Genomic DNA, 14,261 nt, shown 5'->3' on the forward strand with positions numbered 1-14,261 from the left:
AGCGCGTGTCCCAAGCCCACGAGAACCCCGCCCGGCTGTGCCGCCGCCCCGTCCAAGCTGGGTGCTGGCCTCCATCCCCGGGACTGAATCTGGGGCGCAGCAGGCCCTGGGATGGGCTCCCCCGCCCCCCTCCTCCATCCCTGGTCCTGGTCCCGCTCTCACCCATCCAGCTTCCCTGTGGGCCCTTCAGGTGGATGCAGGGGCCCCACGGAGGGGAGACCCTGGTGCCGTGACAGTCCAGGCTCCCCACGGAGGGGAGACCCTGGTGCCGTGACAGTCCAGGCTCCCCTCCCCTCCCTGTGCTGACAGCCTAACCTGCAGACTCTGCCCGTGTCAGGCCCCGGGGGGTCACATCATTGTGCAGGGTGCCCCTGAGTGTGCCCCCTTGGTCTGCACTCCTGGGACCCGGGGGTCAGACGTGGTCCCCACGGTCCTGGAGCCCATGGACTTGGGCCCTTGGGCTGCTCCCCAGCTCCACACCCCAGCCCTGCTTCCTGGCTCCGTGGGCCGCACAGTCCTCTCCCCAGGGGCGCACATGTTCTCATCTGTTTGTGTGTCCATCAGTGGGCCCTTTGAAGTCGTAGTTGGCCCTCCCCAGCCTCTCCAGCCTGTGCGGAGGGTTCCCAGGCTTGGAGGAGGAGAGGCTCCGGCCTGCAGGGCCTCCCAGCCTGGTGCTGCCCTCCGCTGGGTGCCTCTGCCGCCTGTGTCCCCACACCTGGGTCTCTGCTCCAATGGGGCCCTTGCCGGCTGCGCCCCGCGTGCTGCCCCGCCCCCGGCCCTGCTCCGCTCGCCCTGCGCCCCTCCTGGGTGCTTAGACCCATGGTCATCCCCGCCGGCCCAGCGCGCACCCTCTGTCCGCGGAGACGCCGACCGGCTGAGGACGTGCTAGAAGCCGTGCCGGGAGGGGGCGCCGGGCTGCTCCCGAAGGCGGGCACTGTCCCCGTGTGGCCCCTCCCGCCGCACAGGGGCGCCTCGCTCTCCACGAGGCCGTGTCTTGTCCTGTTCGCGGCTGCGCGTGTCCCGAGGGCCGCTGGCGTCTCTGGTCTCCGCAGTCGCCATCAGGGAGCGCGGGTGTCCGCACCGCGACAGAAGTTGCCGCTGGCAGCAGGTGCCGTGCTGACGGCCGACAGGGAGGCCTGGGGCGGGAGCGGGGCGAGGCCGGCGCCCCTGCTCTGCGGGCTGCTTAGGGGGCCCAGCCCCACTTGGGAGTCCTCTGTGTGTGTGCGTGTCTCTCTCACCCACACAGATGCACGGCTGTGCCCCTTCTGCCTTCGTCGCGGACGTCCAGCCGGCCGCACCGAGCTCAGGGCGCCGTCCTCCGCCGCTTCTCTCCGGCCCTGGGGAGCCCCGCTCGGCCGGACGCGGCCCCTGCGGCGCCCTGTGTGCTGGCGAAGGGCGCCTGTCGCGCAGCTGTGCCGGCCGCGCTATTTATGGCCCAGAGATAACTCTGTAAATCTCCCGTGTCCGCACCCGGCGCTTCTGTTTTCCCGTCGCCTGGCCCTGCCTGCCTGCACCGCACTTCCCTGCTCCGGGGCTTGGTGGGCGCTGAGGCCACGCCGGGGCAGCGGTCAGCTCGGGGTCGGCGGCGCCGCCCGTGGTGGGCCCCAGCGCGGTGTCCCGACCTCTCTCTGGAAGTCCAGGCCCCCAGCCCACTCTGGGCGTGAACACAGCGGTGCCTGCCTTCTTCCCATCGCTGTTGGCCGCTGTATCTCTTTCCACTTAAGTTTCAGCTGTTGTGTCCTGAGACCTTATGCGTATGTCTTATAAATAAACCTTTGTTGTTGTCGTTGTTTGATCTTCCTGTTTTTTAAAGTTAACTTGATTTGAGTTTACTTTTGGCTGTGCTGGGTTGCTGCGCGAACTTTTCTCTAGTTTTGGTGACCGGGGGCTGCTCTCTGCCTGAGATGTGCAGCCTTCTCGTGGCGGTGGATTCTCCTGTTGCAGGGCATGGGCTCTCGGGGCAGCTGGGGAGTCGGGCTCAGTAGCTGTGGCTCCCGGGCTCTGGAGCGCAGGCTCAGTAGTGGTGGCGCACGGGCTCAGTTCTTCAGCATGTGCGATCTTCCCCGGCCAGTCATTGAACCCACCTCTCCTGCGTTGGCAGGTGGGTTCTTGACCACTGAGCCACCAGGCAGGGCCTCCGACCTTTGTATTTTTAACTGGAACGTTTAGTTCACTTACGTGACGTTGAGTCTATTCTGGTTTGTTTGTATTTCTCTGCGTGCTCTCCTTTGCCTGTTTCCCTTTGGAGTGCTTCCCACCAGGTCACTGCTCAGCTGACAGGGTCATTTTTGTAGGAAGTGAGTTAATCCATATCTTTATCATCCAACTCAAAACTCTCACACACTTCCATTCTATCTCCCTTGCGTTTTATGCTGTCATCTTCTTGGGAGTTTTCAGAAAGAAGTAAAATGGTGTTCTTATGACTGATTTCTCTGGTGGATGCGTGTGGAGTTAGCCAGGTAGGCACTGCTCTCCCCCCGCACCCTGTCTTGTAGTTCAGATTTTCCATCTGGGGGCGCTTTGCTCCCCACTGACGTGCACGCCTCAGCGTCGCCTGGGCCAGCTGTCTGTTGCACGCTCACTTTGGCTCTCTGTTCTCTTTGGGTCGTTAAAACATCTCAGTGCTCACGTCATGTGACAGCCGCCTCCTCACAGGTAGAAGGGGACAAGGCGGGCACTGTCTTCCTCTGGCTTCTAGAATCTGTTGTTTCCGTTGAGAGTTGGATGGAGCCCCGGTTGTTTGCTTCTTTGAAGATTTCCCCTCATCTGTCTTGCTTCCCATGCCTGGGCTGCGTTTAAGCACCTGCTGGCTGCCTTTGGGTCTTCGGGTTTTGTCCTCCTGTGTCCAGGTGTGGGTTTCTTTCTGTGATCCTGTTGGGGGCTCACGGGCTCCAGAGCTCTCTGGCAGAAGGGTGTGTCATGAGTCCTGATGACCCCGTGACCTGGGGTGACAGGGCCTCTGAAGGGGGTGGGGTCTGAGGGGAGGCTGTCCTGGGGTGACAGAGGCCCTGTTGCTGTGTCCCTCCCTGGATGCAACCCCTCCCAGCCCCCCGGCCCTGGAAGGGCTGGTGGGCCACTGCGCCCGCCCACAGGCCACCTGATGAGGCACCGGGTGGACACCCCACACCACCAAGTGGTAGGTGTGTTGGGAGATGCTTGGCTGACGTCAGCTGTGGCTGAAAGCGTGCTGTTGGCTCCTGTGTGGTGCTCGCTGCTGCCCGTCCTGGGAGGCAGAGCCCTGGGGCCGTGTGTTTCCTGAGGGCTGTGCTGGCTGGGGCTGAAACCTCCACGGGGCAGGGCAGGTGTGGGCACAAGCGGTCACAGGTGCAACCTGCCACCAAGGGGACAGCCCGCCACGCCTCCCTTGACCTCCCGCAGGACACGGGGCAGGTTCTCTCAGTAGCCTGGGCGGTAAGCTGGCTTCTCCAGGGGCTCACAGCTGAAGCAGGATGAGGGAGGCGGGGCACTGTGGACCAGGCCAGTGGTCACATGTGCCGTTGCCTGTGGGCTGCGTGCCCTCCTGTGTCTGCAGTCAGCCCGTAGTGATGGTCTGGGTGCCCCGTCCACAGTGGGTGAACTGGGCTTGGGGCGGTGGGGGGAGACATGAATCAGACCTGCCTCCGATGATGAAAATAGAGGGAGGAGGTGCCCACATGCCCAGGCCCTCACTGAATGTGGGTCCCGAGGAGGTGCCCACGTGCCCAGGCCCTCACTGAGTTGCATCCCCAGGAGGTGCCCACGTGCCCAGGCCCTCACTCTTGTCTTCCTCAGGTCCAGACGAGGAAGGAGGAGCCCCTGCCGCCCGCCGCGAGCCGGAGCATCCCCACCTTCTACTTCCCCCGCGGCCGCCCGCAGGACACGGTAAACATAGACGCCGTCATCACCAAGATCGAGAGGACCTTCGCCCAGTTCCCGCATGAAAGGGCCACCATAGAGGACATGGGCCGCGTGGCCAAGGTGGGTGTCCCCGCGGGCACGTGGGGGGTCCTTCTTCAGGCATGGGCGGGCCCAGGGCTCGGCTTCTGCGTCCGCTGTCTGCCGTCCTTGGAGCCTGAGGCACAGAGGACGTGCTGAGCTCTGTCCTCGCTGTTGGAGGACACGGACGGCCTGCGTGCTGTTCCCCAGGGCCTCGTGATCTTGGAGGGACCGTCCCCACGGGCTCAGCTCAGGCCTTCCCGTGTGTCTCCCGTCCAAGGGATGCGTGTCCACAGTCCACACACCGCGTGTGTGACTATAGACTGACCCTGAGTGTGACCAAAGTGCTCATCGCAGAGAGTGCGGTTCTGGCTCCTCCGTGTGGACGCCCAGTCGTTTTGGTGTCTGCACCGTCTCCTACAGGAACGCGACACGGTGTCCTCGGCCGTCCCTAGTGGCTGGGTGGCTGTTGTAAGGGGCCCGGGCTCCCTGTGGTCCCTTGCTGTCTCACTCTGTGTGTGTGTCCGTCACTCAGTCGTGTCCGACTGTTTATGACCCCGTGGACCGCAGCCCTCCAGGCTCCTCCGTCCGTGGGATTCTCCAGGCAAGAATACTGGAGCTGGTTGCCATTTCCTTCTCCAGGGCATCACCCTGTGTCAGGGATCGAACCCGTGTCTCCTGCATTGGGAGGCTTGCTGGACAGAGGACAGGCCCCTGCTTCACGTCAGTCAGAGGCCCCAGGTTGCCTGCCGGTGTTGTGCCCACATGTGGGGTCCGCATGCTCCCAGCAGCCCAACTCTCGCTGTCATCGACAGCTGTGGGTGGGCACCTCCCACGTGTTTGATCTCCCAGGGGTCACGCTGCCTGCCGCGCAGGCTGCTTGTGAGTTACACGTTGGTTCTTCAGGGCAGTGCCCAGCCTCTCTCCTTTGTCTCCAGTGCTGCGGGCGCCTTCTCTTTTCTCTGTGTCCCCTCCTCTCCCCTGCCCCTCCGCCTGCCCTCCTCCCCTCCTCTCCTCTCCCCCTCCCCTCCTCTCTGCCTCCCTTCTCTCCCCCATCACCCCTGCCGCTCCTGTAAGATCTCTTCCTCTTGGCCCCGGCTGCTAACTCTCTGTCTGCTGTGCACGTCCTGAAAAGCTCTGCTGGACTGTGTGCTGAGTGACTCCACGTGCTCCTTTCTGCCTTCAGCTTTTAGGGGTTGCCTTTTTCTCTTTTTCTAAAACCTTTCTTGAGATGGAATCCATGTGCACCACAATTCACCATTTAAAGTGTACAGCTCAGCCGTCAGTGTATTCACAGGGTTGTGCAGCCTTCTCTACAGTGAGCTCTTACCACCCGAGAAAGAAACCTTGTACCCCGTGGTTGCCATCGCGCCTCCTCTTCCCCTGCATCCCTAGGAAACCACGAGTCTGCCTCCAGTGTCTGTGGATTTGCCTCTTTCTGACTCTTTGTATAAACGGAAGCACCCACTGTCTGTCCTTCTGTGCCCGCTTCTCTCACTGAGCACCCTGTGTTCAGGGTCCATCCACGCTGTAGCCTGTGTCAGAGCTTCCCCTCTCTTCAGTCACTGAGTTGTCTTCCAGTGTGTGCACGGGCCACATGCTGTTTATCCATTCATCCGTCCATCCATCCATCACCCATCCATCCATCCATCCATCCATCCATCCATTATCTATCCATCACCCATCCATCCATCCATCCATCCACCCATTGTCTATCCATCCATCCATCCACCCACCCACCTACCCATCCATTCATCATCCATCCATCATCCATCCATCCATCCATCATCCATCCATCCATCATCCATCATCCATCCATCCATCCACCCACCCACCCACCCATCCATCTGTCCATCCATCCATTTATCCATCTGTCATCTATCCATCCATCCGTCCACCCACCCATCCATCCACCCATCTATCCATGATCCATCCATCCACCCATCCATCCATGCATCCATCCATTCATCCATCCATCATCTATCCATCCATCCTTCCACCCATCCATCCATCCACCCACTCACCCATCCATCCATCCATCATCCATCCATCTATCAATCTACCTATCCATCCACCCATCTATCCACCTGTCAGTCCATCCACCCACCTGTCTACCCACCCAACCATGCATCCATCATCCATCCATCCATACACCCACTTATCCATCCATCTGTCCATCCAACCATCTCTGCATCATCCATCCATTCATTACCCAACCACGCATCTATTCAGTCATCCATGCATCCACCCACCCACACACACACTTGTCCATTTATCCATCTGTCCATCCATCCACCCCCCTGCCCATCCATCCATGTACCCACCCACTCCCCTCCCCCAGTCCCTGGCAACCATGAATCCACTTCCTGTCTCCATGGATTTGCCTGTTTTGGACGTTTCCTATCAATGAAATCACACTCTGTGTGTCCTTCTGTGCTTGCACTTCTCACTGAGCGTCGTGTGTTCAGGGTCCATCCACACTGTGGCCTGTGTCAGAGCTGCCCTCCTTTTACTGTTCCTTTCCGTGCTTCCCCTTCAGGAACACATGGGTGGCTCTGCCCTTCACGGGCACTCGGGCTGCTGTGCCCTTCAGGAACACTTGGGCGGCTGTGCCCTTCAGGAGCACTCGGGCGGCTCTGGCCTTTGGCTCTTGTGAGCGATGGTGCTGTGGGCTCTCCTGTGCTGCAGGTCTGTGCAGGTGGATGCGTTTGCATTTCTCTTGGGTCGAGGCCCAGGGAGTGGAATGGCGGCCTCAGACAGTGGCGCTGTTTGCCTTTCTGAGGAACCTCAGGACTCTTTGCCACAGTTCCCACCTGCGCCGTGCGAGGGCTCCAGCGTGTTCACGTTTCTTCCAGCACTCCCTGTCTCTCTGGTTGAGGACCGGCCCTCCCGGTGTGAGGGCAGCACTGCCTCCCTGTGGTTTTGAACTGCATTTCCTTCCTGACTACAGGCTTCCCCGGTAGCTCAGATGGTAAAGAGCCCAGAAGACCTGGGTCAGGCAGATCCCCTGCAGAAAGGAATGGCAACCCATTCCAGTATTCTGGCTTGGAGAATCCCCTGGACAGAGGAGCCTGGCGGGCTACAGTCCCTGTGATCACAAAGACTCAGATACGGCTGAAGCGACTACCGCTTTCCTCTCTGCCTGATGTTGAGACTGTTCGTGTGCTTGTGAGCCGTTTCTATGTATTCTTTCCGACAGTGTGTCTTCAGATCCTTTGACTGTTTTTCAGTTGAGGTGTTTGTCATTTTATTGTTGACTCATAAGCATTCTTTGTAGTCCAGATACAATCCCTTATCGGATATATATGGTATGTAAATATTTTGTCCCACTTTCTGGGTGTTTTTTTTCACCTTTTTAAAAATTGAATTAGAGTTGATTTACAGTGTTGTTGGAGAAGGCAATGGCACCCCACGCCAGTACTCCTGCCTGGAAAATCCCATGGATGGAGGAGCCTGGTAGGCTGCAGTCCATGGGGTCGCTGAGGGTCGGACACGACTAAGCGACTTCACGTTCACTTTTCACTTTCATGCATTGGAGAAGGAAATGGCAACCCACTCCAGTGTTCTTGCCTGGAGAGTCCCAGGGACGGGGGAGCCTGGTGGGCTGCCGTCTGTGGGGTCGCACAGAGTCGGACACGACTGAAGCGACTTAGCAGCAGCAGCACAATGTTGTGGTAACTCTGCTGTACAACAACGTGCGCTGTACAGATACGCACATCCTTTTCCACTATGGTTTATCACAGGATATCGGACGCACTTCTCTCTGCTGTGTAGTAGGACGTTGTTGTGTATCCATCATGTATATATAACAGTTTGCATCTGTTGATCGCAAACTCCCTGTCCATCCCTCTCCAGCCACACCCCCTGCCCCGTCCCAGCAGCCCCAAGTCTGATCTCTGTGCTGTGAGTCTTTCTGTTTCTCAGATAAGTTCGTTTGTGCCGTATTTCACACCCTTATACAAATGATATCATTAGGTGTTGTCTTTCTCTGTCTGACTGACTTCACTCAGTACGATCACCTCTAGGTCCATCCATGTTGCTGCAAATGGCATCGTGTTACTCTTTTTGTGGCCTAGTAGTGTTCCATCGTATCTGTACCACTTCTTTATCTGTTCATCTGTGGATGAACATTTAGGTTGCTTCCGTGTCTTGGCTGTTGTAAATAATGCTGCCCTGAACACGGGTGCGTGTATCTTTTTGAATTAGAATTTTTTCTGGGTATATGCCCAGGAGTGGGATTGCTGGATTATATGGCAGTTCTGTTCTTAGTTTTTTGAGGAAACTCCAAACTTTTTCACAGTGACTGCACCGATTTACGTTCTTCCCAACACTGTAGGAGGGTTCCTGTCTCTGTACACCCTCTCCAGCATTTGTTATTTGTAGACCTTTTCAGTGATGTCCATTCTGAGCAGTGTGAGGTGGTACCTCATCGTAGTTTTGATTTGCATTTCTCTAATAATTACCGGTGTTGAGCATATTTTTCTGTGTCCGTTGGCCATCTGTGTGTCTTCTTTGGAGAAATGTCTGTTTAGACGTTTGGCCCGTTTTTCGATTGTTGTGTTGTTGTTGAGTTGTGTGAGCTATGCGTACATTTTGCAAATCAATCCTTTGTGAGTCACATCGTTTGCAAATATTTTGTCCTGTTCTGTGGGTTGTCTTTTGTTCCTTTGCTGAGCAAAAGCTTGTAAGCTTGATTAGGTCCTGTTTGTTTATTTTTGCTTTTATTCCCGTTGCCTTGGGAGACAGACCTAAGAAAACATGTTGTGCTGTGTTCTCTCCTAGGGGTTGTGTGGCCGCGTGTCTTACGTTTACGTCCTTAAGCCACTTTGAGTTTTTTTGTGTGTGGCGTGAGGGTGTGTTCTAACTTCACGGATTTGTATGCATCTCTCCACCTCTCCCAGCACCACTTGCTGAAGCGTTTGTCTTCTTTTCTCCATTGTATATTCCTGCCTCCTGGTCAGAGCATGACTGACGATAGTTGTGGGTTTATTTCTGGAGTCTCTGTTGCAGCCCCTGATCTGGGTGTCTGTTCCTGTGTCAGCACCACAGTGTTTTCAAGGCGGGAGGAGAAGGGGCTGACAGAGGATGAGATGGCTGCATGGCATCACCGACTCCATGAACATGAATCTGAGCAAACTCTGGGAGATGGTGGACGACAGGGAACCGTGGCGTGCTGCGGTCCGTGAGGCCGCAGAGTCGGACACGACTGAGCTGCTGAGCAGCGATAACAGCGACACACACTGCTTTGCTGCCTCTGGCTCTGCAGCACTGTCTGAGGCCTGGGGCCTTTACGCCTCCTGCCTTGTTCTTTCTCTTTAGGATGGCTGTGGCAACTCTGGGTCTTTTGTGATTCCATATCAAGTTTAGGATTGCTTGTTCCAGTTCTGTGAAAAATGCCATGGCTAATTTGATAGGGATCACATTAAATCTGTAGATTGCTTGGATAGAATGGTTGTTTTAAGCATATTAATTTTTCCAATCCAGGAGCATGGGCTATTTCTCTGTTTCTTTGAATCATCTTTAATTTATTGATTAATTATTTTTTTAGTTTCTCAGCATGTAACTCTCTCACCTCCTTGGTTGGCTTTATTTTTTTGGATACAGTTTTAAAAAGAATTTCTTTTTTACTTTCCCTTTCTGCTATTTCATTATTAGTGTGAAGAAATGCAACTGATTTCTATATGTTACTCCTATATCTTGCTGTCTTGCTGAATTCATTTATCAGTTCCAGAGTTGTTGTGTGTGGAGTCTCTAGGGTTTCCTATTTATGGTATCATATCATCTGCCTATAGTGATAGTTTACCACTTGCCTTCCAATTTGGATACCATTTATTTTCTAATTTATGTATTTTTAATTGAAGGATAATGGCAGTATTGTGTTGGTTTTTGCCATCCATCAACGTGGATCAGCCATAGGTATACATATGTGCTTGAGCCTCCGTCTCATCTCCCACCCCATCCCACCGCTCCGGGTCCAGTTTGAACACCTTTTATATCTTTTCCTTGTCTGATTGCTCTGGCTGGGACTTGCAGTCCTGTGCTGAATAGAAATGGTGAGATTGGACATCCTTGTCTTGTTCCCAAAAGGGAAGGCTTTCGACTTTTCACGTTGAGGACAGTACTGGCTGTGGCCTGGTCATAGATAGCTTTTGTTATGTTGAGATGTGTTGACTCTGCACTCACTTTGGTGAGAGTGTCTGTCATGAATGGATGTTGAACAGCACTTTTGGACTTGGTTGACACGGTGTGTCTCATTGATTGATTGGCGTATGTCGAACCATCCTTGTGCACTTGGGGTGAATCCCGCTTGGTCATGGTGTATGATCTTTTTTATGTGTTGTTGGATTCGGTTTGCCAGTATTTTGTTGATAATTTTTGCATCTGTATTTATCAAAGATGTTGGCCTGTAATTTTCTTTTTCGGTAGTGTTGGTTTTGGTATTTGGGTGATGTTTGCTTGTCTTTGAGAGTATTCCCTCCTCTTCAATCTTCGAAGCAGTTTGAGAAGGATCAGTAAGAGTTCTTCTTTGTGTGTTTCTAGATTTAGCTGGTGAAACCATCTGGTAGTGGGTTTTTGTTTGTACAGAGCTTTCTGATGGCAGATTCTATTTCACTTCCAATGGTCTCTTTGTTCGAGTTACTGTTTCTTTGAGATTCCGTTTTGGGGGCTGTGTGTTCCTGGAAAGCTGTCCTTTTCTTCTCGGTTGTTGGATTGCTTGGCACATAAGTCTTCACACTGTTCTCTTACAGATTTCTTGTATTTCTGTGATATTTGTTGATATTTTTCCTTTTTCATTTCTTATTTTCTTTGGATTTGCTCTCTCTTCTTGGTGAGCCTGGTCAAAGGTTGGTCAATTTTGTGTACTCTTTCAGAGAATCAGTTCTTGGTCTATTGTATTTTTTTTATCTCTATCTTATTTATTTATTTTCTGTCAATGGTAATAGTAACAGATTTTATTTTCTTGGACTCCAAAATCACTGTGGACAGTGAGTGCAGCCTTGAAATTAAAAGACGCCTGCTCCTTGGAAGAAAAACAAAGACAAACCTAGACAGCGAATTAAAACACAGACACGCTACTTTGCCGACAAAAGTCCGTCTAGACAAAGCTTTGGTTTTCCTGGTAGTCCTGTATGGATGTGAGTTGGACCATAAAGAAGGCTGAGCACCGAAGAATTGATGCTTTTGAACTGTGGTGTTGGAGAAGACTCTTGAGAGTCCCTTGAACAGCAAGGGGATCAAAGCAGTGAATACTAAAGGAAATCAGTCCTGAATACTCACTGGAAGGACTGATGCTGAAGGTGAAACTCCAATCCTTTGGCTACCTGATGCGAATAGCCAACTCATTAGAAAAGATCTTGATGCTGGGAGTGATTGAGGGCGGGAGGAGAAGGGGACGACAGAGGATGAGATGGTTGGATGGCATCACAGACTCACTGGACATGAACTTGGGCAAACTCTGGGAGATAGTGAAGGACAGGAAAGCCTGCAGTTCATGGGATCGCAGAGTTGGACGTGACTGGGCAACTGAACAACAAAGAGTTGATTTACAGTGTGTGTGAGCAGAGGGAGTCAGGCATCCTTAGACAGGCATCCACTCTTTTTCAGATTCTTTTCCCATTTGATTATCACACAGTACTGAGTAGAGTCCCTGTGCTACGTACAGTAGGTCCTTGTCGATTGTCTGTTTTATATATCAGCAGTGTGTATGTGTTACTCCCAAGCCCCTGTTTTATCCCTTCCCCTTTGGGTCCTTGTTGATTCTCTATTGTATATATCAGCAGTGTGTGTATGGAGGAGGAAAGGGCAGCCCACTCCAGTGGTCTTGCCTGGAGAATCCCAGGGACGGCGGAGCCTGGTGGGCTGCCGCCTATGGGGTCACACGGAGTCGGACACGACTGAAGCGAATTAGCAGCAGCCGCAGCAGCAGTCAGTTATGTTGAATGTCTTTTCACGTGCTTTTGGCCATCTGTACTGTCTTCTTTGGAGAAATGCCTGTTCAGCTCTGCTGACCATCTTATTTCATGTTTCTTCTTTATTTGACTGGGCCATGTTGTGCCATGTGGGTGAAGCTCTCTGGTGGTAGTAAAGCCACTCGTTCATTCGTGTCCAGCCCCACGCAATCCCATGGACTGTAGCCAGCCAGGCTCCTCTGTCCATGGAAGTTTCCAGGCAAGAATACTGCAGTGGGTTTCCATTTCATTCTCCAGAGCTCTTCTGACCATATTTTGATTGGATTTAAAAAATATATGTATTTATTTATTTGGGGCTTCCAGGATGGCGCTAGTGGTAAAGAATCCGCCTTCAATGCAGGAGACTGGGTTTGATCAGCGAGTCGGGAAGATCCCATGGAGTAGGGTTTGGCAGCCCACTCCAGTATTCTTGCCTGGGAAATCCCACGGACAGAGGAGTCTGGTGGGCTGTGGTCCATGGGGTCGCAAAGAGTTGGACACAACTGAAGCGATGTGTTTATTTATTTGGCTGTACACGACTGAAGTGACTGAGCACACGTTTGTTATTTCTTCGGTCATACTGGGTCTTGGTTGAAGCATCCAGGATCTTTGATACTGGTGGAATGAGGCGCTCTAGTTTCAGCACGTGGGATCCAGTTTCCTGATCAGGGAGTAATCCCAGGCCGCCTTTGGGAACATGGAGTCTTAGCCACTGGCTCAGCGGGGAAGTCCCTTGGGTTGTTTTTTCATATTGAACTGTTTGTATATACAAACAGGAGCTCTTTGTACAAGCACAAGCTATTAGTATATTTTGTAGATCAATTGCTTGTTGGTTGCATCGTTTGCAAACATTTTCTCCCATTCTGTCTTTTCATTTTGTTTATGGTTTCCTTTGCTGTGCAAACGCTTGTATGTTTCATCAGATCCCGTTTGTTTATTTTTTGTTTTTGTTTCTATTACTCTGAGAGTTAGGTCCAGAAAGGTATTTTGTGATTGATGTCAGAGAGTGTTCTGCCTGTGTTTTCCTCTAGGAGTTTTGTAGTGTCGGGTCTCATGTTTAGCTCTTTCATCCATTTGGAGTTTTCTTTTGTGTATGCTGTTAGGGTGTGTTCTGCTTTCCTTCTTTGGCCTGTAACTCTCCAGTTTTCCCGGCACCACGTATTGAAAAGGCTGCCTTCTGCATCCTGCGTTCTTGCCCCCGTGTCATAGATTATTGATCCTAGGTGCGTGGGTCTCTCTCTCGGCTCTCTGTCTTGTCCCATCCTGTCTGTCTGGGCTTTCTGTCTGGCGCGTGGGTCTCTCTCTGGGCTCTCTGTCTTGCTCCATCGTGTCTTCGTCTGTTTTATGCCAGTCCCACACTGTTTTCACGTCATAGTACCGCACTTTTTGACATCACTGACTCAGTGGACACGAGTTTGCGTAAGCTCCGGGGGATGGTGAAGGACAGGGAGGCCTGGCGTGCTGCAGGCCACGAGGTCGCAAAGAGTCGGACGGGACTGAGCGACTGAACAACAACAAATACAATTTTGAGTACTGTAGCTTTCTAGTCTAAAGCCATGACTCCTCCAGCTCAGTTTTTTCTCAAGATTGCTTTGGCTATTTGGGGTCTTTTATGTCTCCATACAGATTTTTAAAGTTTTTGTTCTAGTTCTGTGAAAAATGTCACCAGTTAATTTGATAGCAGTTGCACCGAATCTGTAGATTACCTTGGGCTGTAGAGTCATTTTGACAATATTCTTCTAATACAAGAATGTCAGATCTGTATGTGTGGCCATTTTTATTTGTAGGGTTATTTATTTCTGATTCATTTTGACTAGTCTAGAGATTCACTTCTCTTTTTTCAGATAAGCGTCCGTCAGCTTCGTAGAGTACTTCAGTTTTTTGCTTACCTGTTTCATCAGTCTCTGCTCACATCTTTATTGTTTTCTTACACATTTGTCTATTGTCAGTTTTTCTTAGATTCTTGAATCAAACAATTAATTTCGTTTTTCAGTCAGATTTATTGAGATATAATGGGCACAGAGTAAAATTTCCCCACCGTAAGTACACAGTTTTCCACAGTGTCAGTGTCTGCCCCTGGGATCCATCTCTTCACTGTTATAGATAGTGCTGCTGTGAACGCTGGGGGCATGAATCTTTGAATTTCAGTTTTCATCTTTTCCAGATAACATGGTCAGGAGTGGGGCTGTTGGATAACACGGTGATTCAATTTTTGGATTTATATAGGGAGCGCTATAGGCTTCCCAGGTGGCTCGGTGGTAAAGAACCCGCCTGCCAGTGCAGGAGACGTGGGTTAGATCCCTGGGTTGGCAGGATGCCCTGAAGCAGGCAACGGCAGCCCTCTGCAGTATTCTTGCCCGGAGGCTTCCATGGACAGAGGAGTCCAGCAGGCTACAG

General features: G+C 52.5%; 1 protein-coding gene across 1 annotated transcript in view; it reads left to right on the forward strand.

Annotated features, from left to right (window-relative positions):
- The window catches only part of PPP2R3B (protein phosphatase 2 regulatory subunit B''beta), a 40,750-nt gene that overhangs the window by 11,543 nt on the left and 14,946 nt on the right, over positions 1–14,261 (forward strand). Inside the window, exon 2 of the mRNA XM_070784026.1 lies at positions 3,772–3,957. Coding sequence (XP_070640127.1) covers positions 3,772–3,957 — 186 coding nt within the window. The remainder of the gene's footprint in view (positions 1–3,771; positions 3,958–14,261) is intronic.

Source organism: Bos indicus, chromosome X (genome assembly GCF_029378745.1).
Source record: "Bos indicus isolate NIAB-ARS_2022 breed Sahiwal x Tharparkar chromosome X, NIAB-ARS_B.indTharparkar_mat_pri_1.0, whole genome shotgun sequence".
NCBI lineage: Eukaryota > Metazoa > Chordata > Mammalia > Artiodactyla > Bovidae > Bos > Bos indicus.